Source organism: Lissotriton helveticus, chromosome 10 (genome assembly GCF_964261635.1).
Source record: "Lissotriton helveticus chromosome 10, aLisHel1.1, whole genome shotgun sequence".
Lineage (NCBI taxonomy): Eukaryota > Metazoa > Chordata > Amphibia > Caudata > Salamandridae > Lissotriton > Lissotriton helveticus.
The window spans coordinates 864,704,055-864,731,830 of NC_136071.1; the positions used below are offsets into that span (position 1 = coordinate 864,704,055).

General features: G+C 43.5%; 1 protein-coding gene across 3 annotated transcripts in view; it reads left to right on the plus strand.

Moving 5' to 3' along the window:
* Nucleotides 1–27,776, plus strand: part of RAPGEF5 (Rap guanine nucleotide exchange factor 5) — a 984,395-nt gene that overhangs the window by 578,787 nt on the left and 377,832 nt on the right. For all 3 annotated transcript variants that reach the window (XM_078663509.1, XM_078663507.1, XM_078663508.1), the window contains exon 8: nt 13,457–13,530. In XM_078663509.1, coding sequence (XP_078519635.1) covers nt 13,457–13,530 — 74 coding nt within the window. The remainder of the gene's footprint in view (nt 1–13,456; nt 13,531–27,776) is intronic.

The window sequence follows — 27,776 nt, forward strand, 5'->3', positions numbered from 1 at the left end:
AATTTGGACCGTATACATTGACTGGACATCACTTTTTGGTTGCTCGAATGTGCACGATAAAAAACGCCCTACGGGGCAAATAAGCACGAATGAAACAGCAGCTGGGCTCTGCCGCACCTTTGTTGCACCGCTGAAGAGCGCCCAGAAACCTGAGAAGGGGCCATGTTGAGAAAAGATATATATATATATATAAGCATATGTTGAGCAATTGCGATACGCAGCAGGGTGACAGGGAACCAGAGACTTGTGCATGCGTACTGACACAACAGAGTGGAAAACGAATAGCCCATTCAGGGCATGTATTGCGAGAATGCACGCAGAGGTGCAGCCAGGGGCATGTTTAGGAAACAGGATGCAGTAGCTGCAGCAATAAATATTCAGCAGCCACAACGTCACACAAAGCTGGAAGAGCTCCTGATTAAATTGGAGAGACTTTATGAGCGCGAGGTGCATAAGTGGTGGGAGGCAACAAGTTTGCAGAGTTACATCGATGACAAAAGGGTGCCAAGAGGTCTCAGAGTATACACCATCCCATCATATGAGAACCCTGATCCCCAACTGTTGTCAGACTGGGCGGCACATACCGCAAATTACTGCGAGGGAACTTTACGAATCCTCGTCCAGTATGCCTGGAGCGACCGCGACAAAGCCTTAGCGGAGATCGCGACATTAGAAGCAGATCTGGCGAAGGAAGAAGCAGTTGACAAAATCTCAACACTTAAGGATCAGATGAAAACCAGATTAACCAAATATGAAGAAAAAATAAAAACGAGAAAACAAGAAAAATATACCAGAGACGAAAACGACTATCTACAGGGTAGAGTACTTACCTTTGCCAAAAAATACGACGCCCCCAGAAAGGAGGTGTACCGAAGGAAAGCATTGGGCATAGTCTCACCAGAAGTAACATCTGAATCAGATGTAACGGATAACGAATCAGTGGAGGACCGCCATAAGAAATCCACAGCCGAGAGATCTAAGGGAGAACAGGTAGCCTCAACTCCCCATTTTCAGGACGAGTTCAAGGTCATACGCCAAGCATGGTTACGTGGGGGAAAGGTGAAACCACCAGAAAGCCAAAACGCAGGACACGTAGGGCAGGTGGCGGCAGGAGGAGGACAAAGCCAACCCAGGAGAAACCGAAACAAAACAAACAGATTTTAGGAGCATCTGAGGATCTAACCGTTGTTAACCTCACAAATAAATCATTAACTGAAGCGGAAGAAAATCTGCTGCGTTTGGGGTTAACCTTCAGTCCAAACAGTAGATCCGAATACACGCAAACCAGAATCGATCTACATGGCTTTGTAAGAAAACTTAAACTGCACAAATATCATAAGATCAGAGCAGCAACAAAAACCCCGAAAACAACAATGAAAAGAATGATGGCCACTGACTTATTGTCATGCAATGACCTAAAGAGTGTGGATAATCTCGAAAGATTGAGACTAAATGTCGACACACCGAACTCACATGATGCGTCAATGGTGGAGAGAGCACTAAGGAATGAAATTGAACAAGACAAAGATGAAAGTTCATTTAAACCGGCATCTACTTTTTGTCCAATCATGCCCTGGGACGCCATTGATGCATTCTCAGAAACAGTCCTGAAAGATCTAGTGGAAATGAGAGGCAAGCCAAAAACATCAAAATGGGCGGACAACATTACAGTCGAGCAAAGGAATGCACTCAAAAATCTTCAACAAGATGAAGAAATCATCATAAAACCCTCGGATAAGGGTGGAAATGTTGTGATCCTCTCATGGGACTACTATCATAAAGAATTAGCGGACACTAGCTACTACCAGAGAACAACTGGGGAGAGATACAACGAGAGTGTAAAGCAACAACAAATCAATTATAAAGGCCCAATCAAATCAATAGTAAGAAAAATAATAAACACTTTCTCAACTCGTAAATTATTCAAGCACCAGGATCAAAGTACATAAATGGGCTTTCATGCACCAGGTTCAAAGTACATCAATCCAAAGTAAAGTAGGAAATTTCAGTCCAAAGTTCTGTTCTGTCTCACGAGTTCTTTATTCACTCGAAGTATTCCAAAGTTCCACGTTTATCAATTTCAAATCAAAATTTCAAGTTTCACAACTTCCAATGTGCATCAGCACCAGCCTGAGAAATACAGCATTAGTAATTAGATTGCTCGACAGGAATTTGAATTTAGTCTTTTATCTTGGAGTTTCCGAGATTACTTAAGGAAGTTTGGCAACCTTCCTTCCTGTCTTGCAGCAGTCTGTTGGATAATAATCTTGAAATCAAAATTTAGCCATACTTACAGCTGAGCGCCCTTTGTCCTTGTTGCCTTTCTCTTTTGAGAGTGTAAAGCAATACGACGAACTGATAAATAAATGGTATAAAAGATCAATGCTGGGCAGCGAAGAAAATCTCTTCCTACGTAGCAACAACCCAACAGTACCCACATTCTACCACCTGCCGAAACTCCATAAAAATGCCACTGAACCACCAGGGAGACCAATAGTCTCATCGATTAATGGCCTGACGGAGAATATGTCCAAGTTTATCGATAACTATCTATTCCCATTGGTTAGAGAGCTGAAATCCCACATCAGGGATACCAAAGACTTCCTGATGAAAATTGAGGATCTTACATGGGAACCAACATATTTGCTGATGGTTTTGGACATATCGAGTCTTTACACAAACATAAGACACGAACTGGGCATTACAGCTGTTGAACACTACCTTAACAAGAGATCAGCAAGATTTGCCTTACATAACTGTATGTTGTTGGAATTTGTTGAATTTTGCCTGACAAGTAATATCTTCCTTTTTGATAACCAACACTATATACAGGTATCTGGGATGGCCATGGGTACCTGCTTCACTCCCAGCTACGCGAACTTGTTCGTGGGCTGGTGGGAGGAGCGGGTGCCCATGGTACTTTACACAGATGGGCAAGAGACAGGCAGGGTAGTGAGGTGGCACCGATATATCGACAACCTCTTCATCGTGTGGCAAGGGACGATGGAGATGGCTCTGAGATATATCGAGGTCTTGAATGCCAACAATTACAATCTACACTTCTCTGGAAAGGTAGATCCAGTGGCAGTGGATTTTCTTGACCTGAGAGTGTTTGTTGAACAGGAAAGACTGCATACCTCACTATACCGCAAACCCACGGCAGGCAATTCAATCTTAAGGGCAAACAGTAACCACCCAATTAAACTCATACAGAGCATTCCCTATGGGGAGCTGTTAAGGCTAAAGAAAAATAGCAGCAGAGATGAAGACTTTGAGTTAGCAGCGAAGGGGAGCATCGAAAGATTCACTAAAAGAGGATATGATATACACTCTTTGGAAAGAACATTGACAAAGGTCAGGAAAATTCCAAGGGCTGGTTTACTACAAACGAGAATTGAAGCAAAAAAGAAAGACATAGGCGGTCAGTTCCGCATGATAACAACTTACAGCTCAGAATCACATATACTCAAAGGGATAATAGCCAAAAACTGGCATATCCTCTTGACTGATCAGACAATCAAAGAGGACATTCCTGCGAAACCACAGATCACATTCCGCAAAGCGAGATCTCTTAAAGATACGCTTGTGCGAAGCGATTTCGAACAGAGGAAACCCAAACAACAGACACTAACCGAAATGAAGGGTTTTTACCCTTGTGGTAAATGTAAAGCCTGTGCTGGGAGCAGACGGACACTATCCTATTATGTACCGGGGCAGATATCACTAAACCCATAAAGAAATTTCTAACATGCAGCACACCATTTGCTGTCTATTGTCTTGTCTGCCCTTGCGGCCTAAGATATGTGGGTAGTACCATCAATCCACTAAAGATGAGGGTCCTGGAACACCAAAGGGCGATTGAGAAGGTCGATACATCGTACCCAGTCGCAAGACACTTCAATGAGGCACACAATAGAGATAGGAGCAAGTTACAATACTTCGGACTTGATAGTATCCCAGTAAGCATTCAGGGAGGTGACAGACTAAAACAACTTAGACGTCTGGAATCCAGATATATAATTGATCTGATGACAAAGGCACCTCGAGGGTTGAACAGCGGAGAAGAACTGGCGGTTCACCTAGGCAAATAGATAATACACTATTTAGAACATTGATCTGTACTTCACGATATCTGTTGCAAAAGAATGCTAAAAATGCTAAAAATGCCAAAAAATGCTAAAAATGAGAATATTGTGAATAAGCTATACTAAACGTAAGGTAATGACTTTGAATTCGAATTTGAATCTGAATATGATGGCTAATCAAATCTACCTACCTTACTTTGACAACTCTGTATAATTTTGTATGTATGTATATATAGACAACTGATTCTCCAAATCATTAATTTTTCCTTAATTTTTCCTTTTTCCATTTTTCTTCTGCTTGGATAAGCAAATCTGATAGTTTATGGGCTCATGAACTCTTCATTCTTTATATGGGGCGAATCTAGCTTTATGGTGTGATATAACATGATGCAATTATTTGAAATACCGTATTCACTACTTTTGCACTAATTCCTAGACAGACAAAGTTCCCACAGATGTACAGTACTGTTAATATTGATGTTTTGTAAACACTACATAAGGTTATGCAGAACGGTATTTAACTGATGGTTCAACATGGAGTTATTAAGACATCGTATATGGTCTATTAATGGTATGGCCCTCGTTAGAGTTTCTGTACGAGGGAAGCCAGCCGATCCACGGCAAGATATCTGGGTCTTTTTGACAAACTAATTAATTAATTTAGATTATTTAGAAATTATTTAAAAAAAAAAAAATGTCATTTATACCTGTGAGACCATATAAACCCTCAACAGCATTTCTCTTGAAGGGTGACATGCCGATCCACGGCAACACAAACACCAAAACTCCACTCAAAGATGGCCCCCATAGATGCGCTATGGGAGTGGTCCATCTTCTATGTTTACAACACGACTAACAGAATATGTATGGCTCACCTGCAAGATACGATTGATACCGAGGAAGGCTTGTAGCCGAAACGCGTCTGTTTCACTCTGTCTCAGAAAATAAACTAAGTACGAGCAACTGTCTGGTTTCCGAGTGCTGTTTCCTAGCCGGAGAGTTGAGGAATTGGAGCTGCATATATATATATATATATATATATATATATATATAAATCTCCAAACGATGTTACGTCGCAGCGCAAAGAAAATTTTACTAAGACAATTCGTTTATTGACTGACGCGTTTCAACCTGACCAGTCTTTGTCACAGTCAGTTCCTACACCCCGAAGTGCTTCATTTTCAAACCTCAATGCAGTGGAATGATAATAAACATAGAAGACATACTTCTGTGAACTTGGGAATATCTTCTTGATATGGATGTCCAACAAACCACGGATAGTGACCATAATCCCTTGGTCCTATCACTTGCCCTCCCGTGGGAGACAGGGGATTCAGTATCACCCCGTCCCATTTGGAAATCATCCCATGAAGTTGTCCCATCTAATTGCGGTAGGCGTTTGAAATGGGCTAAGGTTCTTTCTGACGAATCAAGAATGGCTCAGGCAAAGTCCATAATGATGGAAGCAAAGTGTCTCGTGGGTGCGCCGGATTCCGATACTGCCATTCTTATGACATTTACGGAGACCATTGCATCGCTTGGCAATCTGTTCTTGGCTCCCCAGGGGATGGGCAGGGCCAAGCGGAGAACTGTGTCTAGGGGTCGAGACCAATGGTACTCCCCCGCCTGCCGCCTGGCTAAAAGTGATCTTATCCTGGCGGTTAGTACGAAAGACCCGGCTTTGATCTCATTAGCTAGGAAAAAATATAAAAAGACCCAAGCTGTGGCAAGGGACACGCACGAAACTAATTTCTGGAGCGAACTAATGGAGGCTGGCTCCAGAAAGGATTCAAGGGCTTTCTGGGCTCTGCTTAGAGGCAGGGACAGGCCTGTCGATTCACTGCTAACATGTAACATCACAGGGGATGTCTGGTTGGCCCATTTTTCAAAACTTTACTCCAACTCTTTGGGGGCCTTGGGTCCAAGTAGGGGTCCTAGTCATATAGTACCAGACAATAGCCCTCACCTAGACCCCACTTTTTCACCTAGGGAGGTTGAAATAGCAATTAAGTGTATCGTGCCCAATAAGGCGGCAGGCCCAGATGGAGTCCCCGGTGACTTGCTTCGGAGTAATGTAGAGGTGTGGAGCTTATTTATCGCCAAACTCCTGAACGAGGCCTTGGAGGGCGGTGGCTTCCCGGATTCTTGGAGGGGTGCGGAAGTCGTCCCCATTTTTAAAAAAGGGTGCAGGGACGACCCTGCTAACTACCGACCTATAAGCCTGCTTGATTCCACCCAGAAGGTAGCAGGGAAGGTAGTTTTGGGGAGGATTCTACAGTGGGCTGAGGAAACGCAGGTTTTGTCTGACTTTCAGGCCGGTTTCAGATCCGGAACTGGCACGATTGAGCAGACATTCCGTTTCCTAATGCTTTATTGGAAAGTGGTCAAACTAGGCAAAGGCAGTCTGTATCTCGCTTTCATTGATTTGCGGACTGCCTTTGACCTAGTCCCACGCAACCAATTGTGGGCTGTACTTGAGGGTATGGGTATGCCCGCGTATTTGTTGGCTTTAACCATCAAATTCCATGAAAGCAATTTCGCCCAAATCAGATGGGGTATGCAGGGCCAAAAAACCTCTCGCATTCCTGTAGACAGGGGTGTCCGCCAGGGGTGTGTGCTAGCCCCCACTCTGTTTTCATTATATCTAAACGGAGTGGTGGAGCACCTTCTCCAACTACCAGCAGATGCTCCCTCCCTGGCGGGCAGGAAGATACCAACACTCCTGTTTGCAGATGATACCCTGTTGATTTCGAAATCCCCGATGGGCCTCCAAACCCTGCTAACGAGGTTCCAGGGCTTTTGTGACGCCAGGGGCTTGGCTATCAACATCAGTAAAACCAAGTTCCTGGTGTTGAATCCCCCCAGGAAGACAGTCCACCCACCATCTCTGGACTCAGTACCATTAGAAAGGGTTAGGGAATTTGATTACCTAGGAATCCGACTCTGTGACTCCATGAGTTGGAAGGCGCACCACCAAAAAATCATCTTGACACATAGGAGGGTTACGGGCGCCCTACTAAAAGAACACCGCGCCTCATCCCTGAAACCCATCGGGGTGATATTAGATATCTATAAGGCAAAAGCTGTGAGTGCGGCACTGTATGGGGCTGAGTTATGGGGCACCCAGAAGTTTGACACTCTATTCCATCTTGAGAACAAGTTCCACAAAGATCTAATGAGGCTCCCCTATAGCGCTCCCACTCTCCCTTTACTACTTGATACAGGTACACGATCCATAGCTGACCAGGCCAAGCTACGTCCTCTTCTTTTGTGGGCCCGCATATGGAATGTCCCCGAACTTTCAAGTTATGCGGATGCATTAAGCGAACTTCTCTCAACCCCGGGTTGGTGTAGGATCGGTTGGCTCCTGGAAGCAAAGCGCCTTCTTTGCGAATTAGGCCTGGATGACGCTTGGGCCAATAGATCCTCACCACCCAAACAGTTGTTAAAGAAAATATTCTGGTCATGGGTGGACAATGAGAGAGTGAACCACTCCAATTTGTGTAGATCTGCTGTGGAGTTTTTGGTTACCAAATGCCGTCCTTTCAGAGAACCGTACCTTGATGTGATCTTGAACCCAGCAGACAGGGCGTTGTATTTTAAATTCAGGGTTGGGGTTCTGCCTTTAGGCACAAGGACAGCCAATTGGAAACCACCTTGGCAAACCATAGCAACTTGCCCTTTTTGTGCGAATAGGGATGAATCCATTCCCCATCTGTTGTTCGAATGTCCAGCTTATGCTGTTCCTCGCCGCAGATGGTTGAAACCGCTCTGTTCGAGGCTGGGCACCCGGTCACACTTGGAGGCCTTACAGTTGTTAAGATCAGACCCTCACCCACTGCTTGCTTGTGGCCTGGCAAAATTCTTGGGGTGGGCTTGGAGGATAAGATCCGCGAGGAGAATGATTCTCCAGTAAGGGTACCAATCCACACTCCACCGGCCCCGCTGTTTATTGTTGTGTCCCTCTTTCTTTTTTTTTTTTTCAAAGATGATAATTATGTGTTTGTATAAATGCTTTTAGATGGATGTTATTTACTAATGTTGTATATTTTATAATGTCTTTTTGAGATCTGTCAGTTTTGATGGCCAAATTGTATAACTGTTCTCATTTTTGCATTCGTTTTTTACTGTAACGCTTTTATGAAATGAAATATTTCGAAATAAAGCTATACAACAACAACAACAACTTCTGTGAACTATGTGTAGCTACCGGAGTACGAGGACTGTGCAACAGGTACAAGGCAGGCTCTGACCAGAAAAGCTGGTCAACCCCTTACCGCTTTACTCCTGGAAGCATTGGCTGCAAAATCTAAGCGCATATGAGAAGGGAATCCCCCCTCTCATACTTAGAGAAACACCTTAGTGAGTGTAACACATAGCCTGGATTACACTCCTTTTTAACCTGCACTACACTCTATTTTAAAAAAGGTCCTGAGGAAAGCCAGATTTAGTTTAAGGCACTGGCTGAAACATGTTGACCAACTGATGGATGTAGGAGGTAGTAACTCGCCTCCCTTAAACATCCCCAAGCCTTATTTTAACCGCTGACGGGGGCCCAGTTATTAAAATGTAATTTACCCTCGGGTACTGGGACCCTCGCCAAGCCGTTTTAACTCACACTTCATTTTACACCTCACACTGCATTCTCAGTAAAATACCAGCTCCGCTGTAATCAGGCGTCGCAGCACACCCGGGACACATTTGGTGTCACTGGGTGGGCGCGATGATGAAGCATGCCACCAACCAGGTTGGTGGGTGAGGGCTTCATGAACTAACCAACGAGGTGCCCATGACAAATCTAATCAGAGTCCTAACAATATTGGTCATATTTAAGCTAGTCTCTTCTGATAACACATATTTGTCGTACTTGCCTGTACTGAATGCACCCTCCTTTCCTCTGAATTCATCAACTGACAAAGCTATGAGGCCAAGGTACATTGATATTTATTTTCTTTACCAAATATAACATAGGTAACAAGGTTATGCCTAAGCACATGTGTAGCCTACCTGTGCCAAAACCTGCCCTTCTACTACTCATACTACTATCCAAATCCGCCGCCCCTCTTTTGGTTTATTTAGGTGAAGAAGCCTCTTTGTTCTCATCCATATTTCAGCTTTTTGTTTAATTTTTGATTGTTTTGTTTACTGTTATGAACTATCATTATACGCATCATGGCTTTTGCGCCTGTATTCACAGGACCTTCATTCTTTGAGGTTTCATTGACTAAATCCGGAGGTCCTAAGAGCCACTCTAACATGTCTAACAACTTATGGTGCCCTTTGAGGTCTCATACACACATTCACCTGATGTGCTGCACACTGCACCTCCCCTGATATGCTGTATAGGGCATAGCACTGCCCTTTGTTCCTGAATGCAACCTTTTTTCTTGACTTTCTCTGTGGTACACTTCCACCCGTCCTTTTGGGCTTTCTCTGAGATCTCCTTTGGTGCCTGGAACAAGGATGGACTCATCTTCCAGCAGGATTCTTTTAACAGGTCCGACTCCAAAGGGCGGTGGTACTTATTATAGGTTTCTTCCCAATATATTTTAGGGGTTATTCAATTTAAGTACAGTAATCCGTTAGTGGTGCTATTTGGGGCATTCTGTGGTGGTTTTGCTTATGACCCTCTTCTAACCATACAACAGATAGTACTTTGCCATGTATCAGTTTTAAGGAGTCTTGATTTTTTCATTTGAGTGCTAGCTCTAAAGTGCCCCTTGGGCTATAGATGGTCATGGATGTAGTTTACTTCGTTGTGTCCTCTGCTACACTTCATGGGTGTCCATTTTTAAAATGGTTATGGTTAATCCGATTGAATAGGCTTTCCCTGGCTATTTAATGCTTGTATTATCTGCTTTTATGTCTTTTTACTGTATTAACAGAATGTGATTTTTTTTATTGTTTTTAACATGCTGTATTTCTGCTTTTATGATATTTTATATATCGAAATAAAGCCATTCATTCATTCATTCATGTTTCTACGTGTGCCTGAGAGCCTGATAATTCTGGGCACAGAGATACTGGGCCTTGAGGCATCTGCGGAGGATCGGTGAGAACTGCTGTTAGCTGCTGTTCCTGGCTTACACATCCTTCAGCATGGGGGAATAGAAGACACTCCCCCAGCTGAAGAATAAAAATCTGGCCTCCAGCCACTTTTGACCCCCTTTGCAAATGCCAAAAACCCTCAACCATTTATAATCTTTTCAAAGCATCTTGTAAATAGCTGAATATTTAGGTCCATTGTTTTCACAAAGAAGAAAACATGTAGAATTGGACCCTGTATTCCCAGATCTGCCTCTTATTCCCATTCATGTGAAACAATTTATATTCCCTATTATCTTACAAGAAGATGGCTCACCATATCACAAATTCTGCCCCTGTTGACTTCCCACTGAGAAAACAGGGAATTCATGGTGTCACCAAGAAGATCTGCATCCTTCAACATCAGTGCCAAAGCGATTTAATTTTTTTTCCAAGACTCACATATTGTAAGGGCTCTGCCTTGCCGTGGCTCGCCACAACCCACAGGTTTTTGGATCTCCCAGTTGACTGTGTTATTTATGTTGTCACCCTTACTGTACCTGCACTCATGGCACTTTAAAAGTTATTTCCACTCTCTGTGCACCTTTCACATTTCTTGCCTGAGCACTTCACTTTGGAAGTCCATGATTGGAGGCTTTGCATGCTAGTTGTGACTGTTCACGAGGGTGGTCTTTTTTGTTGTTGTAATTACCAGGGCAATGTGATCAAGATTCTATTGTCCATTTTTACTTTCTTGTTTGTGAGTGTCATAAGTGGTAAGTAGCCAGATACTAGTGATAAGGCTTTCAGCTGATTTTATTGAAGTTGGATCCAGGTAGGTTAACAAAAAATTCACTCCAGCTAAGGTAATTCTCCAGCCTTGGTCTTGCCTCTCCAGTCTTCTTACTTGGTTTGAGGCTTGTTCCTTCTCCTGTTGCGGCTGGATAAAAGGAGTGGATACCCTCAGGCAATTATGTCCAAAAGCACAGGATTAATGGTCTATTCTTTTTTATAATTAGTGTTTTCGTGCCACCATCACCTACCCCTATGACTGTTTTTTGTGCCTTCTTCTTCCTGTGATTTTTCCTTCACTGTGAGTGGGTATTTCACCTTTTTCCTTTGTTTAAATTCTGTTTATTGAAACAAGCAAGTCATACTACTGACCTACTTAAATTCAGAAAGCTGCTCAAAACCTGGTTGTACTGTCAGGCTTACAATTGAACTATCCATCTCTCTGGAATTTCCTAGATCCAGTGCCAAGAAACCTATCCGGTGAAAGAGCGCTTTACAAAACACTGCTAACATAACAGCTAACATACATGTTGCTGTGGTAATAACGATGAGGGAGCATCACAGATTAGGTTGGACAATGCGCTAGAGGGGCATAATTCTACCCATCAAAATAACCCCCAACCACCAAACATGGTGAGGTAACATAAAACGTGATGTAGAGTCCTCCCAGGGCACAAGCTGCAAGGCCAAAGGACAGGAGGCTAAGGAGGGCTCATAAGGGGGATAGGAGGGCTCATAAGGGGGATGTATTTCACCTTTTACGATGCTTCTACCACCCCCCACCCTCCTTGAACCACTACATTCACAAGCGGGTAAAAACAAATCCTGCTACTTGCCTGTGGCACAGACCTGTCTCCAGAGCCATTGCTGTGGTACCCGGCGGGTCCCCCTAGCTCTCCAGGCCACCGGGCTTACATGTAGTTGTTTGTGGCTCTAGGAGCCTGCTGACACTACCGGCATACTCCACTCTGGCATTGGGTTCTGGCTTCTTGGTCTCCCTTGCAGCTTACTCATCTTGCTCTGCTGGGCCCGATGATCCTCATGTCCTGCTAAAGGCTTCTCAATACTGCTCTCATGCTCCATGATTGCTCCAGCTATCAGCGTCTTTCCTTTCGCTGCTCTCCATTTTCATGTTTTGGCTGGGCCGCGCTTCCTCACGGTCTGCTTCCAACATGAGTACCTCACGGTCTGCTTCCAACATGAGTAGCTCGTTGTCAGCCGGAGTCAGCAGAGTCTTGCTGGTGACCTAATATGTCCTTGCTGGGGCTGGGTTGGGGCTCAGTAACCACCATATGAAAAACAAGTGGAATGCCAAGGCATCCTATTTTTCTGTATTTTTCCAAAGAGGTTAAGGATATTTAAGTGAAAGTGAAAGTAGTTAAACTGATTAAGGCTCTGGATACTTAAAAAATCACCTAGTGTAGAAAAAAGAATGTTTTCAGTGGTTTGTAATCATACCTCTAGAGATATTGACAGATTAAAAGAAGAACATAATAAGAGCACCAACACAATGATAGGCAAGTCAAGCATACTCAGTTAGTGAAAAAAAGAACAAAAAATATTAGTTTAAGTAACAACAAAAACATGCTGTTTACTAGCTTAAGTCCCGACAATATTGATGTTTCAATTTTCATATCAAATTGCATTTTGCAAAATCCTGAGTACGTTATCGTAGCCTATAGCAGACACATTCTTATTAATGATTCGAAACAAATATTTTGCGACAGTAAGTGTATGAACAAGTATCTGAGCCTCAAACATAAGTGAGAAAGCACCCAGATTGTACCTTATGACTTTCTAATGTACAGCTCAGTGTACATGCTTGCGGCCACTGCTGGATCTTTGCAAGTATAAAGTAACCGTTAAAATTGAGGCTAGCACAAAGGGTTAAATTAGGAGAAGGAGAAGATGAAGAACATTGGCCAATCCTTATCTTACAAGCCAACTGTGCCACAGTATCTTGAAGTTTACTCAGGTAGGTAATGATTCTGTCAGAGATTTGCACATATGGACTCATCAACTAGGAGCATTAATATACCAGCATGCTTTGCTAATTAAGTTTGCTAAAGACAAGGTTCTTTGATAGTGAGGTGTATAGTTTTCTACAAAGTCTATCTTCAGTGGATGATGCAGTGAAGAGATTAGGTCTGAAGCAGACACCTAAAGACTGAAGAGTCTTGAGTGCAGAATCAGGAAGGTTATTCACACATTTGCTCAACTCCAAGGAATGGGGAGGTGGGCCATACATGGAGGAAGGAAGGAAAGGGAAATTTGGGAACAGGAGGAGGCAGGGCTTAGGGTAGACCGATATCTTTCAATATGTAGTCAGAACGCAGTAGTTGAAAGAATCTTGTTTCACCATGGAAGATGCCCTAGAAGCTGAGCATCTTTTAGGGTCTCAACCTAGCATACGTCTATAAGAAGCTAAAAATTGCCACAGTATTGTTTATGATATTCCACACTTATCTCTTTCCTCACCATTGTCAAGATGTATCATAATCACAAACACAGACTTTGTGGCTTTCTTTAACTCTCTGTTGTTTTCATAATTTCAGTACTTATCCAAGATGAAGAAGAAAATCACACTGAAACATTGTCAAATGAGGTACAATGTTTAGAAGATGGAGAGGTGAGTACATATATTGTGAATGTCAGTGCTGTGCTAGTCTTGCAAACATTGGACACAGAAACAGTGTACCTAACCTTGCTAAATGAATCTGAAAATGTCCAACAGCCATAAATAATCGAGGTATTACATGTACATTTTATTTTAACAAAATGAATCTGTTTATATTTCCACATCATTTTAAGTGAATGCCAGTGGAGCATGCATCCGCAAGTAAAAGTAAGGACTTCCTTGTAAATAAAAACAAATGCATCAAACAAGGCGGTGGCTCATGAAATGCAAGAGGTAACAAGAATTTGCAATGCAATAGTTCTCGCATTTGCGAGAGTTTAAGCTATTGGCATTGTTTATTTATTTATTTATTTTCAAATTTTTTATAGCGCAACAAATACCCTAAGGTGTCTCGGCGCTTGTGAGCTACTAGAAATCAGCCATTAACTTACTGGTTGAACAACCATGTTTTTAAGAGCCTGCGAAAGCTCATCAGGTTCGGGGCAGTTTTAATAGCCAATGGCAAGAGATTCCAAAGTTTTGGAGTGGCCACCAGAAAACGTCTGTCTCCCCAGGTGGCAGTTCTTGTACGCGGTACAGGGAGGAGACAGATGTTAGCCGATCTTAGTTGCCTCTTGGGGGTGTATAGCTGAAAGGCTTCTGTGAGGAACCTGGGTCCAACGCCATGTACTGCCTTATAGGCAATGCAGAGGGCCTTAAATTTGATACGGCTTTCGACTCTCAGCCAGTGGAGATGACGAATGGCAGGAGTGGTGGGCTTGCGACGAGAAATGTTAAGAAGAATCCTTGCAGCCGCATTCTGAATAGACTGCAACTTCATTAGGACACGCTTCTGTGTGTTTAAAAAGAGAGCGTTCCCATAGTCTATTTTTGAGAAAACTAAGGTAGAGACCAGGGTCTTCGCAGCTGAGGTAGGGAGGTAAAGCAATAGTTTCTTAATTTTTTTCAAAATAAAGAATGCTGAAGAGACAACCTTGTTTGTGTGGAGGTCGAAAGACAGTTTACTGTCAAAAATCACTCCCAGGTTTCTGGCCTTTTCTACTGGGACAGGTGGAGGGCCCAGCTTTTCAGGCCACCAGATAGAAGACCATTCAGGAGAGAGCCTACCGAAAGTCATGTTCTCGGTCTTATCCGAGTTAAGCCTCAGACAGTTCGAGGCCATCCAAGTGCTGACCTCGAGCATGGCTCTCTGGAAGTTGGCTGCCACAATAGGGCCATCTCTATGGATTGCCAGAACCAGCTGGGTATCGTCTGCGTAGGATGTGAGCCGTACCCCATGGGCCTTTATTACCCTCGCTAAGTCCGCTACGTAGATGTTAAATAGCATAGGACTTAGCGAGGAGCCCTGTGGGACTCCAAACAACAGTTTTTTTTTATCTGTTTTGAAAACCAACACATAAATAAAAGGCATACAGCCACATGCATCAAGCTAAAAACCGGTCGCAAACGGGCAGATTCTCAGAATCTGCCCCTTTGTCCCTCGGTGACAGCTGCAACTCTCTGGAACACTCTACCATCCCAGTTCCGGTCCGAACAAAACCACATTAAACTCAGGAAACTTCTTAAGACTCACCTCTTCCCGCAATAACCTCTCTTCCTTTACCTCTCTGCTTCTATCCCCAGTTGTTTGTCTGCAATCCCAGCGCTGGGACGCTCCCGGGCAGCCATGCGCTTTAGAAATCCCAAATTCATTCATTCATTCATTTGCGACCAGTATTTTTGCATTTTGGATGCATCATCCCAAATGCAAAAATCGCAATTTAAGGAATCTCTAAATTGAGATTCCTTAAATTGCGATTTCATTTAAGGCATCCCAAATTGAGATTCCTTAAATGCAATGCATCAAAGTTAAAATATTAGCGATTTCGCTAATAGGAGTAGCAAATTACCATGAAGATGAACTTCATGGTAATTTGCAGAAACTTTGAAAAATGCACTTTTGTGCATTTTCCTTAAAAATCGCAAATAAGGAATCGCAAAGCCAACATTGATCCATGTGCCTGTCTGTCATTTACAATGCCAACAGCTCAATCTTTCGCAAATGCGAGACCTATTGCATGGCAAATGCTGGTATGTTAAGGAGGCAGACAGAGTGAAGGAAATATACCCAGGGAACAGTAAATGAAAATACAATGTACAGCAGAGACGCAACTATGCCGACTCAGATAGACTGCTCTTCGTGGCAGCTCACAAAGAATATAAAAGTGCGATTTCTTCGGCTAAATCTGCACATGTCTCCGACCGAATTTTGTCCGCTCATAATAAATCGAAGGAAGTCTTCAAGATTATGAATGAACTTACCACGGATGATAGAACTCTACCTGCTCAGACTCAAACTCAAGGGACTTGCGACGCCCTTAATTCTTTCTTTATCGAGAAAATTGCCAAAATTAAGGGCTCCATCCCCCCCTTACCCATGTGCGGCCCTCAGACACCTCTCTCAATAACCGACTATCTTTCACCCAGCTTCCTGCCCTTGACCCCAACACCTTAGCTGAGCTCGTGGCCCGGGTCAAATCAGGTTCTCCCAATGACTGTTGTCCTCCCTCGGTCGTCCGGGACGTCTACCTTAAACTACCGGATCACCCCTGCTGAACGCTTCCCTTCATACTGGCATGGTTCCCTGCTCCTTCAAGGAGGCCATTTTAGTGCCTCTATTGAAGAAACCTGGTGTGGACCCTGCCGACCTCACCAACTATCGTCCTATATCCCTCCTGCCCTACTTGTCCAAGCTTCTCGAGGCCCACGTCACTCGGTGCCTCTCAAACTTTGTCGAGAGCTCCTGCTATCTTGAGCCCAATCAAGCCGGCTTTAGGCCGGCCCACTCCACCGAGGCCATCATCATGGCAGTATTGGACACCCTGGGGGGGGGGGGGCGCTGACGCAGGGACCCCCCAGGCCCTCGTGCTCCAGGATCTGTTGGCCGCGTTCGACACGGTGGACCATGACATCCTTCTCCACCGTGTCGGACAGGCCGGCATCCAGGGCCCTGCCCTCAAGTGGATTGAGTCCTTCCTCGTCGGCAGAACACAAGCCGTGCGTCTGGGCCCTTTTACGGCTGCCAAGACTCCCACGACTTGTGGAGTCCCTCAGGGCTCATCCCTCTCTCCCCTCTTGTTTAACTTATACCTTCGGCCACTGATTCATTCGCTCAAGAGGTGGGATATCACAATGTTTAATTACGCTGATGATTTACAGATCATCTTCCCTCTTGACTCTCCTGATGCTGTCAACAGCTTCCATTCATTCATGATGCACATCCAGCAGTGGATGAACCACAATCAACTGAAATTAAATCCCGGAAAAACTGAGCTTCTCCTTCCGGGGAATAGTTTAGTACACTGGGGTCCCCAGTTCTGGCCCATCGAGTTGGGCCCCCCTCCCGCCCCTGTCAGCTCGGTGAAGAGTCTAGGGGTGGTTATTGACGCCGAGCTCTCTCTTAAGGCTCAAGTAGGGGCGGTGATTTCCGCATGCATGTTCCAGCTTCGTAAAATTAGTAAAATAGTCCATCTACTGCCGCATGCGGCACTGGTCCAGGTTGTCATCTCCCTGGTACTATCCCGCCTCGACTTTTCGAACTCTTTATACCATGGACTCCCACAATCATTACTCCGCCATCTTCAAACCGTGCAGAACCAGGCGGCCAGACTTATCCACAAAACGCCAAAGTGGCAGTCTGCGAAACCCCTGCTGCGCAAATTGCATTGGCTGCCAGTTGAACAAAGGGCGGCCTTCAAGATTGGCTGCCTGACTTTTAAGTCTTTTCACTGTACCAGCCCTGTTTTCCTCAAAACACTGATTAAGCAGCACCGACCAGCGCGCAATCTCCGGTCGGCTCACCTCCACCTGCTGGTCGCCCCCAAAATAAATCAAAACAAACAAGTTTGGTGGCCGCAGATTTGTCCATCTGGCCCCCAAACTATGGAATCCTCTTCCCCTGTCCATTAAGTCTAGCTGCTCTCTACTTAATTTTAGGAAGCTCCTTAAAACCCGTCTCTTCACTCAAACTGGTTAGCCTGCCTCTTCACACTCCACGCACTCTGTACCCTAGCGCCAGGAAACTTATGGTGTCAGTGCGCTCTATAAATGTCACTTAAGATAAGATAAGATAAGATAAGAGACGAAGACGACGGGGTGGGGCCTCCCAGGGATTTTTACAATTTTGTTTTTATATAGTGCAAATTTTACCCCAAGGTGTCAGAGCACTTAACAGTAGAACCAGTTACAATACATATGGACTTCTGAGTACATGAATAACATAAAATATATTGTGCACCCTCTTAACCAACACGCAAACACATTTCTCCCACACGTGCAAGAAGCAAGGGATAGTCCTCCCCCCAAAAAACTGCAGAGGCATTAAAGGCAAACTCCAGAAAATGACTTTTCATCTTTACGTCCACAGCTGTCAGTAGGAAAAAAGACGTAGGCTGTCTTGCGGTTCTCCTGTGCTATTAACCAAACTAATACACCTAGTCCCTGCTAGAACCCACAAGTGCACTACTACTCACAGAAATGCACCGCCCTGCCAGTTCCATGCCAGCCTCCATAAAAGAATATCTGATCTATGCTGTCTCCCATCTAAGTACCACAAAACATGGTTTCTACTACACCCCAACCGTTTTCCCTCCAATATAAATATCAAGTCTTCTGCACACTCATCTATTAAGAAAGTACAGTTTTCTAGTGCACTCTTTATCCAGACATACCTGTCCTCCCTCTTCCAGCACTTGGTCAACAAGCAGCACCCACTGTGTGCATATGAAGGTGCTTCCATGGCAGGCAATCGGCTTGACATTGGTGTTACCGGTGGAGAACGTTTCCAACAGGAATGAACTGCCCCACAGCAACAAATGTTTCAGAAACGGTGCATGTGACTTTACAGCGCCCTCAGACCTGCATTTCCAGTAGTAGACATTCTGATCAGATTTTGGGCCCTTTGCTGCTCTCTTTTTTCAAGTGCTAAAAGCAGAACAAATGAAGTTGGTACAAGCAGAGCAAGAGAAACCATTTATCGTTAATAAAATATTTCTGAAAGCGGCTTTAATGGATTTGTAGTTTTCCGAGTATTTCATGGTTGCTGGAATTGCCCTAAAGCCTTTGAGTGACTTTGGACTTCCTTGACTTAGTGACTGACAAAACAAGCTGTTAGTGAATTTTTCTACTCCTGCCCTCTAAGTGTCTTCCCCAAGAGGCAGGAGGGGGGTGGGTTGGTTGAAATGTAGCAGAAAAGTAAGAGCTTGAACAGTAGGGAGGCTCCTGGAAGTGCGGTTCTGCATGCCATGTCCACATTAAAGGTTCTACATGGAGAGAGGTGGGACAAACAAGTCACTGCCAAGGCTCCCCGCTCCCCCCGCCACAACTAGGAAAGTGTAATGGAGGAGGGCTGGGGAGTTCACAAAGGCAACGTTAAACACCTCCACCAGGCTTCTAATGAAGGCCTACTCCCAATAAACACCACAGTGCGCCTAATGCAACAGCACTATGCAAAGTAAAAAAAAATCCAGCAGCAAGGCTTAAGACATCAGATTTCGTCATGATTTTGAGTGAGTCAGTCTGCGTTTAAGAACAGGACGCTCACCTGGTATTTGGAAGCCAATTGTGTTACTGTTTTTTTAAGTGCATGGCAGAGTGTAGACAGGACGTCACTTTGCCACCCTCTGAACTGGAAGCTAGCCAGCCAGCAGCAGTTATTAATTAAAGTCACTCAGCGAGACAGTAACATTTCTACCTACTAGAATAAAGGGGAAGAAAAAGCTTTGGAACTACAATCGGTCTTGTGCTGCCTGTAAAACACGAGTGCTGAAGGGGGCGAGTGCGCGAGTGGGGAGGGTGGGGTTGAGGAGAGGCACCCGGGCAGCCATTATGCATTACCAGTGTGCAAGGCAAAAAAAATAACTAACAAAAAGTAGCCTTAATTGTCAGTGGCCTCGCAGGCTGGCAGTGCCCGATTTTGCCGCGCTGTCGATCTCTTCCTTGTCCTGTGAATGGTTTGTGAGCTAACTGCGATAGTACCATCTGTCACTGCTTTTGATGTAGCTTCAAAGAGACTCATTTTTCGTAAACATGAGCACCAGTTACATAACAAAAGACCATATTCATGTTTTGAACCATCGGATGTTAAGCCCACATAAGGCTCAAACCTGCTTTCTCAGCTGGAAGGTTGGCAGCCCTGCCTTACGCCCGCAAGAACAGAAGCATTTTCAATATTACATACAACGAAGTAATAGTTGTTGCTTATTTATCTTATGTAATTTACAACCATTGACTATAGTCCTGGCTTGTTGTAGGTGTAAGGTTACTTGTTGTGTTAAATAGGTGGATGAATGGACAGAAATAGGAAAATACCAGACGGGCGGCACACTCTGCTAAGTACAGATTTTTATCTTAAGTGTTTTAGCCCATGCCCTTCATTGCATCGGCCACGTTTGTATGTGAAACCCCCCAGTTTTTTCATCCCACTTAAAGTCCTTCACAAGAATATGATCCGACGGCAGCGACTTTCGTTTAGATTGAAACTACTTTCAAAACTTGGAGCAAGGTGAGCCAATCGAAATGCCAGTTTACATTCACTATTAGATAAGGGAGGAACTATAGGAGGCTGGAGTGGCAGGCAGTTGCGCAAATATAATATTTGATGTTCTGCCATGGGTTAGAGCAACCCCTGCACCTCTTCAGGACTCACGCGTAATTTGGTGCTCAGGGCTCAACTGCTCATCCTGGTGATATGTATCCTGCATGCTCTGTTTTCATTAACGGTGTAATCTGTAAAAAGTAAAAAAAAAAAAATAAACACACAAAAGTAGGCGCCGTGCTAAATATAAAGTGCAGCGCATGTGGACTTTTTAAGTACATCATTGTTTTTGGATGAAGGTATGTGCATGGCTTTAAAAATAAAATCATAAAATTAGGAGCCAAGATAAATATGAAGCATGGCCACCTGAACCTTTTATGCATGTGCAAAAAAAGATGAGGGGCACCTTACTAAAACATGATGGGTGGCGCCCAAAAACCAACTTTAAACAGGTATAAACAAGTAGTTCCCAACAGGAACACATGACAAGCATTTGTAATGCAATACATCTCACATTTAGGAGAGTTTAAGCTATTGTCATTTACAATGGCAATATGTCAAACTCTCATAAATGCGAGACCTATTTCACTTCAAAGAAGTGGCCGCCATTGTCCGGGGTGGCGGGGAAAGCACGTCGCCTGTAATAGGAGAAACCCATTCAAGAAAAGAGTGCTTACAGATTAAATAAGCCATACCGTGTTGCATCCAAAGTAAAAGGAACACTCGCCATGGGAGGCTACAAATGCAGACAAGGCGGTACGAAGTAGGGACTAACAACCCTAATAATGACTCGCAAGCCAGTGTATACGAAGGACAATGACACAAGCCAATGAAAAATATGGGTGGAGAGTGGGCAGGGCTTCTCTTCCATACTCCACTACAACAAGTCTCGCAGAGCAGCGCATGCGCGCTCACTCAGGCTCGACCTAACAATAGAACCATTTATGAATAGGTTGTTTATTTCTAAATTGATTTTTAAATTGATTTTAAAGAATTGTTTATTGAATTTGATATCAATCAAAGCTTTTACTACAGGGCTAGTGCAACAAAGGTATACTTTAAATAACCTGCAAAGCAAGGTTTGGAGCCTTGCCCTCAGAGGCAAAGTCAATAAGTTCCAAAGGGTTCAACCTTAACAGTGCAGTGCACCATCCTCCTCAAACATCTTTTTTAAGATAAGGATGTACAAAAGATGACCAGTGCAAGAAAGTGGGAGTCAACATTGGGTGAATTGAATTCCTTTTATTCAAGATATAAGTTGTACAACTCAACCACCACATCTTAGAGTGTTTTCCTCCAGCCCTCTGTATCGTTTCAAATACCAACTTCCCCACATTCTACTCACAACACATTAGGAATACAGTGAATGCTAACATTCCACAATTGGAAGATATCACATATCTTGCTTGAACAAAACAAAAATTATTTAACACATTTTAACCAAGTACATAACAAAGTGCTTCATGATTATTTACATCTTATCTTTAAATGTGATAGGAACACTTACAATATTTAAAGACTGATTCAACTGAGTATCAGCAGGCTATAAGACAATTCATAGTATTTATGAAGGGAACCATTTTCATAAGGTTACACATATTCTTTCAGATAAACCTGTTCCTTGCAACACCTCTCACTTCGTCTTAATTCCTTTCACACATTGAACTCATTAACCTCTCTATTCACGCTTTTATGACTACTAGGATCTGTCACTCAAGGCACCTTTGGTATCCTACTCAGATTCCAGATTCTATGATCCTCTATTCTGACTGCATCCTTAATTACTTTAATAACCTTCATAGAAGACAAAAAATTGTGATTGTGCATTTCCGTTCCATGAATTTTTTATATTCACAACATCACCCTGTCACCAACCTGTACTAAAGTTTTTTTGCAGCTATGCGGGCATCAAAATTCACCTTCCTCTCAATCATCATCTTCTGTTCCAATCCTTTTCACTCTTTCATATCATTCTCAACACTCATACTAGTCACTAACTTAGTGTTGACCCAGGAGGAACAAATCAAAGTATTTGCCTTCCTTTTATGAAACCATTCAATGGGAGTAACACCTTTGGGTGTATGAGGCTTTTGTCTGTATTTCCTAACTTTACTTCTCTTTGCCACCATAACTTCCCTAAGACATCCCTCTCTATCATTTCTTTTAACGCCATGCAATAATTTCAGGTTGATACAAAGCAGATTTGTCATGCTCAATTCCCCCATCTAAAAGAAGCTTTTCCATTTCCCTGAAAACAAACTGAACGCCATTGTCAGTCACAAGAGTGGAAGGAAAACAATCTTCTTCAAAAACCTGATCAAGAAAACCATCACACTTTTGGACAGAATTTGTAATGGCAACTTAATGCCACATTTAACAGGTATCTAGCAGTTCAATCACATACTTAATATGGCCAGATATTGTGATGGGACCCAGACTGTCCAGTGATACATCATCACCAGGCTCTTTGAGTAATCTTCTTAAAACTCATTCGCTTACAGATCTTTTTATCTCGATTTCCATTCCTGGCCACCAATACAACTTTTCTTTTGTTTTAGAATTACCAGGAAGACTTTCACGGCCAAAAAGCAATTAAGTATTCTGTCAGAGAGACTGGTTGAATCAATTTAGTCCAGCGTAATAACAAACCACCTTGGCCTGAATAAGAGGCTCACCCTTTCTGGTTTGGTGGCCCCTCCCGCTGACAGTGCATCAAAGGAGTTGATGGTGTGCTTCAGATTTCACGCCATAGACCATCGATGAGGCCAATACCCACTGAAGCCACTAATTCCCCGCATACCTTCTTGCTGCCCTCCTCAATGCCCGGTTGCAGTCTTAGAAGTTCTTGGGAGCCCAGCCTAGTTTAAAAAAAGTACAAGAGAAGGCATTTGTGATCCCAGGCATCAAAGCGACCAGGAAAGTTGAGAGGCAAGACTGCACATTGTATACAACTGCAGATTCTTTGAAGTCTTCAAGCTAGCGCTCCAGACTGCGGCGCAGGGCGCAGGTGATCTCATTCTGCCCAGGGATATTCTGACCAAGCTGGCTGGGAGGGTAATGCTTTGGGGCTCGATTGACTGGTTTGTTTGCCCAAGCAGAAGGTGACTGAAAGGGGTTGAAAAGGTGAAAAGATGACAGGTTTAGAATGTAAGAATGCCACTTTTTCTGATTGAAAGCAGCATGAAGAAAATGTCAATATCCCAGAAGAAAAGGAGTTGCTACTTATCCCAAATCAAGATGGTGGTAGCTGCAAAATGACATCAGTAAAATGACTAAAAGCAAGAAGAATATCAGTTGCTAAGTAACGATTCCACACAAATTTTCTGCTATTGTACCCACACTAGAACAGTTGAATTACATGTCCCTGTTCTGGAATAAAGGAAGAGCTACACGAACTGGTGTACAACATGCCTACAGAGCTAACAAACAACACACCCATGCTGTAATGGCGAGTTCCAGAAGGCAATAGACGATGAAGGCTTATGCTATATTAAAAAATCGTGGTTCCCAAAAATGTCAGTGTCTCATCCACTGCTGATTATGGGCATTATAAGAGATACCTTGAGTAGCCATGAAGGGGGGAGATTATACTGTATTGCCCACTTTAAAATGGCAGTCCCTGAAAACGTCTCAGTCACATCTGTTGCAGATCATCCGCACCATAAGAGAGAACTTGAGCAGGAGCATAAGCAGCTCATTAAAGAGGCATAAGCAGGATGTAACAAGTGTGCGGATAGCAGGTAACAAGCAGCACCACAAAATCTCACCCCAACATTGGGACGATGTTGCTTGCCTTAACTTATGGCAATGGTGATTTCGAGTGGAGACAGTGTTTTTTCAGAGTGAATGAACAGGGCCGTTTTTGTCCCTGTAACAAAATCGGTCGAAAACTGGCCCTGGCAAAGAGCTCTGTGGCACCCTCAACCTCCCCCGGGGGCCGGCGAGCACTTTACCAGGGCCGTTTTTGTTTCCCAGTCCGGCCCTAGTTATTAGGGGTTCTAAATAGTAATTGAAGATGATTGGTGTAAGGAAAGAACCAAAGGTAAAACTACAGATCATGTTGTAGATGTTAGAAATTAACAGACCTTCTTTAGGGAGGTTGATCTAAGCTACTGGACTTCGGGATACTCTAGATCACATGTAGCTTCTATGAAGCAGCAAGATGTGGTCCCCTGTGTCAAAGGCTACAAATTTTGAGTTTCAAAGAGTGTGGTCTGAAAATTAATTGATGAGTTTCATAGCGCAAACCTGGCAGAGAACAATTGATTTCTTATGGTGAAGTAGATTTAATGCCTTCCCTGGTCTAAAGCCCAAATGAGAGTGACTGACAAACGTCTTTATGCTACCTACAGCAGTTTCACTTAGATGTATAACAACACAGTTAGTGTATGTGCTGCAAGGAAAACCCTTTCTTCAAAAGAGAAACAGGGCTCCATGTTTTGCCTGGGCATTCAGCTTGATGCTGCTTCTTATATCAAGTAGTACTGAGATACCAATCTGTCCAAGCTGAAGGCCAATCTTTTGCAGGGGCAACAACTGCATTGTTAGGCTCTATTTGCAACACTTAAACTCAACCCAACATACATACTTTGAGAAAACAAGACTAATCATTTATAGGGGTAATCGCTGCCTCTGAACCTCAAATGTCGACCTCCATGAACTCCATGTCCACTCCCTCTCAGCAACCTCCTCAGAGCAGCACTTCTTGGTCCATGAACAAAAAGACAGTCCCCGAATGGGGGCTTAATCCAGCACGCTCATAGTGCCGCCATCTTGAAACCCAGTTGGCTGGGCATTTGAGCTTGAAAATGGGGGAGGCTCTTGATGTTATACTGCGCACTTGTAGACTCAATACTGAAAGGGGGACTTTTCAAGCTAATGTGGGAAGTATGGTAATGGTGGTGGTATGATCTGCTGAATGGAGGGACAGAGTTGCATGGAAAAATAGTGATGATGAATGCGGGTGTCTGTGTCTCTTCCCAGACCTGAACCCTGCCACCATGGCCACTAAAATAGAGCTTCGGAGCATTAATTGAGACTTAGTGGAGAAGGGCTGTCAAGCATAATTGGGGTATCCAGTGCTTCTGAAAGCGGAGTCTAAATAGAAGACATTTATTTTCTCCCAAGTGGACACAGCAAGGGCGTATTTGTGGAGCATGGAAAATGAACCAGGTTGACCCTCAGTGGGTTGATTTGAGAGCGATCAATAATAAAACGCGAGAGTGGGCAGGTCCATGGCTCACAGCGTTGCAGAGATAGGGAGTGTCTCTCCGGAGTTGGGTGAGTGAGGTTTTTCTGGTTGGGTTGTTTAACCTTATATTGCCCATGTTTGTATAAAGTCTCTGTGTTAAATTATGTTTCTTTTCTCTCCTCTCGGAAAATAATATTTTAAACTCGTAGCAGTTTAGCCAGTATGTGGCTCTAGACGCCCATCGGGCTCTCTTGTTTGTGTTTTCTGGGACATTTTCTCCAATGGTATTTATTATTTAGATTTTTACCTCACAGTGAACCTGCTAATACATAGATGTAACCTTAGAAACACATTGCAAAATATTTGTGGCTTTCTTGAACTTACTGTTTTGAAAATTCCCTGTTGTAAATGTTAATTTACATCAATTATGAATTATACATTTTAATGACAGAGTAAAAGAATATTTCCACCCTGCTGAAAATATATTTATGGGAAACATCCTTTACAACGAAACTTTTACAACGCAGTGCTTTTACAACGCAGGTTTTACAACAAAAACCATTACAACGCATTGCGCTGGGGGGCGCTCTAGGATAGGGAATAGTTTTAATTTACTATCCAACACTTTCCCTACTATCCACGGGGACTGGAGTTGGAATAGTAAATTAAACTATTCACTATCCAGCACCCAAAAGCGCTATGCGTTGTAACATCATGCGTTGTAAAAACAGCGTTGTAACAGCATGCGTGGTAAAAGCATGCGTTGAAACGTCATACAACCTATATTTATATATGCATTGCGTTGTTTTCTGATGTAGGCAACTCACTTCCCAATTCTTTTTAGATCTGTCTACAAACAGCTTTTGCTTCTTAATACCTTATGTCATCAACTCTTCAAAAACATACGATTGCAAGTCCAAAACAAGTGTAGGTTTTGGGTCGGTGCCCTTCAGCCACTGGCTTCCAGATATTTTTCATGGTTTGGCATTGTTTCGATAGACCGCACAGTCACTGTGGGTTTCTGATGCTCGACAGTCTGGACAGAGTCGCCAATATGGCATGACATACTGTCAGCTAGTAAGGATTGGACATCGGCCACGCAACAACTCCTGCGATACATACGAAGTCCAGTACATGGGTATAGGGGACGTACAATCGCAATGCCACAATAATTTAACTTCCTGATCACAATTACCCACATTTACGAGGACTGACTGGGGAATACCCCCTAGGTTATAAGACAAAAGTCAGCTCAAGCCTTGAAAAAGCTTTAGGCCTGCGAGCAGTGTGAGAGGGCGAAATATGTGTTGGCTGAGCCAAAAGAATTTGTACAGAAAACCATGGATGCCTAATAAGAATAAATAGGAATGTGCACTATATGAACCAGTCACATTTGTTTTGTACAACATAGTGTGTACAATTATGAATGGACGTAGGGTGAAGCATTGTCATTTCAGTCTTTAATGGCACACGCCTCATCCCTGTTCCTAACAGTGTTTTCGCTTTTCATTTGGTGATGGGCAGTGGTCAATTTGAAAAATACTAGGGGTCATATGTACAAGGGAAGTGGCCTTCTTGGCCTAACAACATGGTCCGCCACTTCAGAAATGCAGGGCTGCACCATATTTACAAGAATATGGTGCAGCCCTGCTTTTCTCCCTGCGATGATGGCGCTAAGTTGAGCTGCTTACTACTAATGCAGGCACCTTTGCATCATAGTGCAAGTGTGTCTGCTTGCAGGGTAAGATTGTTTATGTACAGAAAGGTGTCCCTTCCTGCACATAAACAAACTTTAAATGCCGTTTTGTAACTTCTATGTGTGCTGTTTAATGCAACACACACAGAAATTGCAAAACGGCTTTTTTAATGATTGTTTATGTGCAGGAACGGGGCCTTCCTGTACATAAACAATCATTGGCCTTTTTTGTTTTCATGTGTGCTGCATAACACAGCACAAATGAAAACAGCAAAAACGAGGCGAAATGAAACATTTCTTCTCGCTTTGCCAAGTTAAGACCAGGTTTTCCCTGGTCTCAATTCTGGTGCTGCCTCCCATTTATGCCTCCCTTGTAAATAGGAGGCAGCGTCAGAATCAATGGGTGTTGTGGTGGAGCGCCCACCGCAACACCCATTGTCCTCCCCTTTCACGCTAAGCATAGCGTGAAAGGGACCTTATTTACAAGGCAGCGTTAAGCCACGTTAAAAAAAATGAGGTTCCTTTGGTGATAGGGGTTTGTACATATGCTCCTAGGTGCCATGGCCCCAGGTGTTTACGGGAAGAAACTTCAGCCTGAATCACCCACTGAACCAACCAGCGCTGCCAAATGCTATACAACTGTTTTTTACTAATCATCACTCTCTAACAAATGTGTCAATTTTGTCTATTGTGTGATACTCATTGCTCTAAATTAATACTTTGATTCTAATGTATAGTGATATTATAAACACAGGTTTGCGGTGCTTAAAATTAGA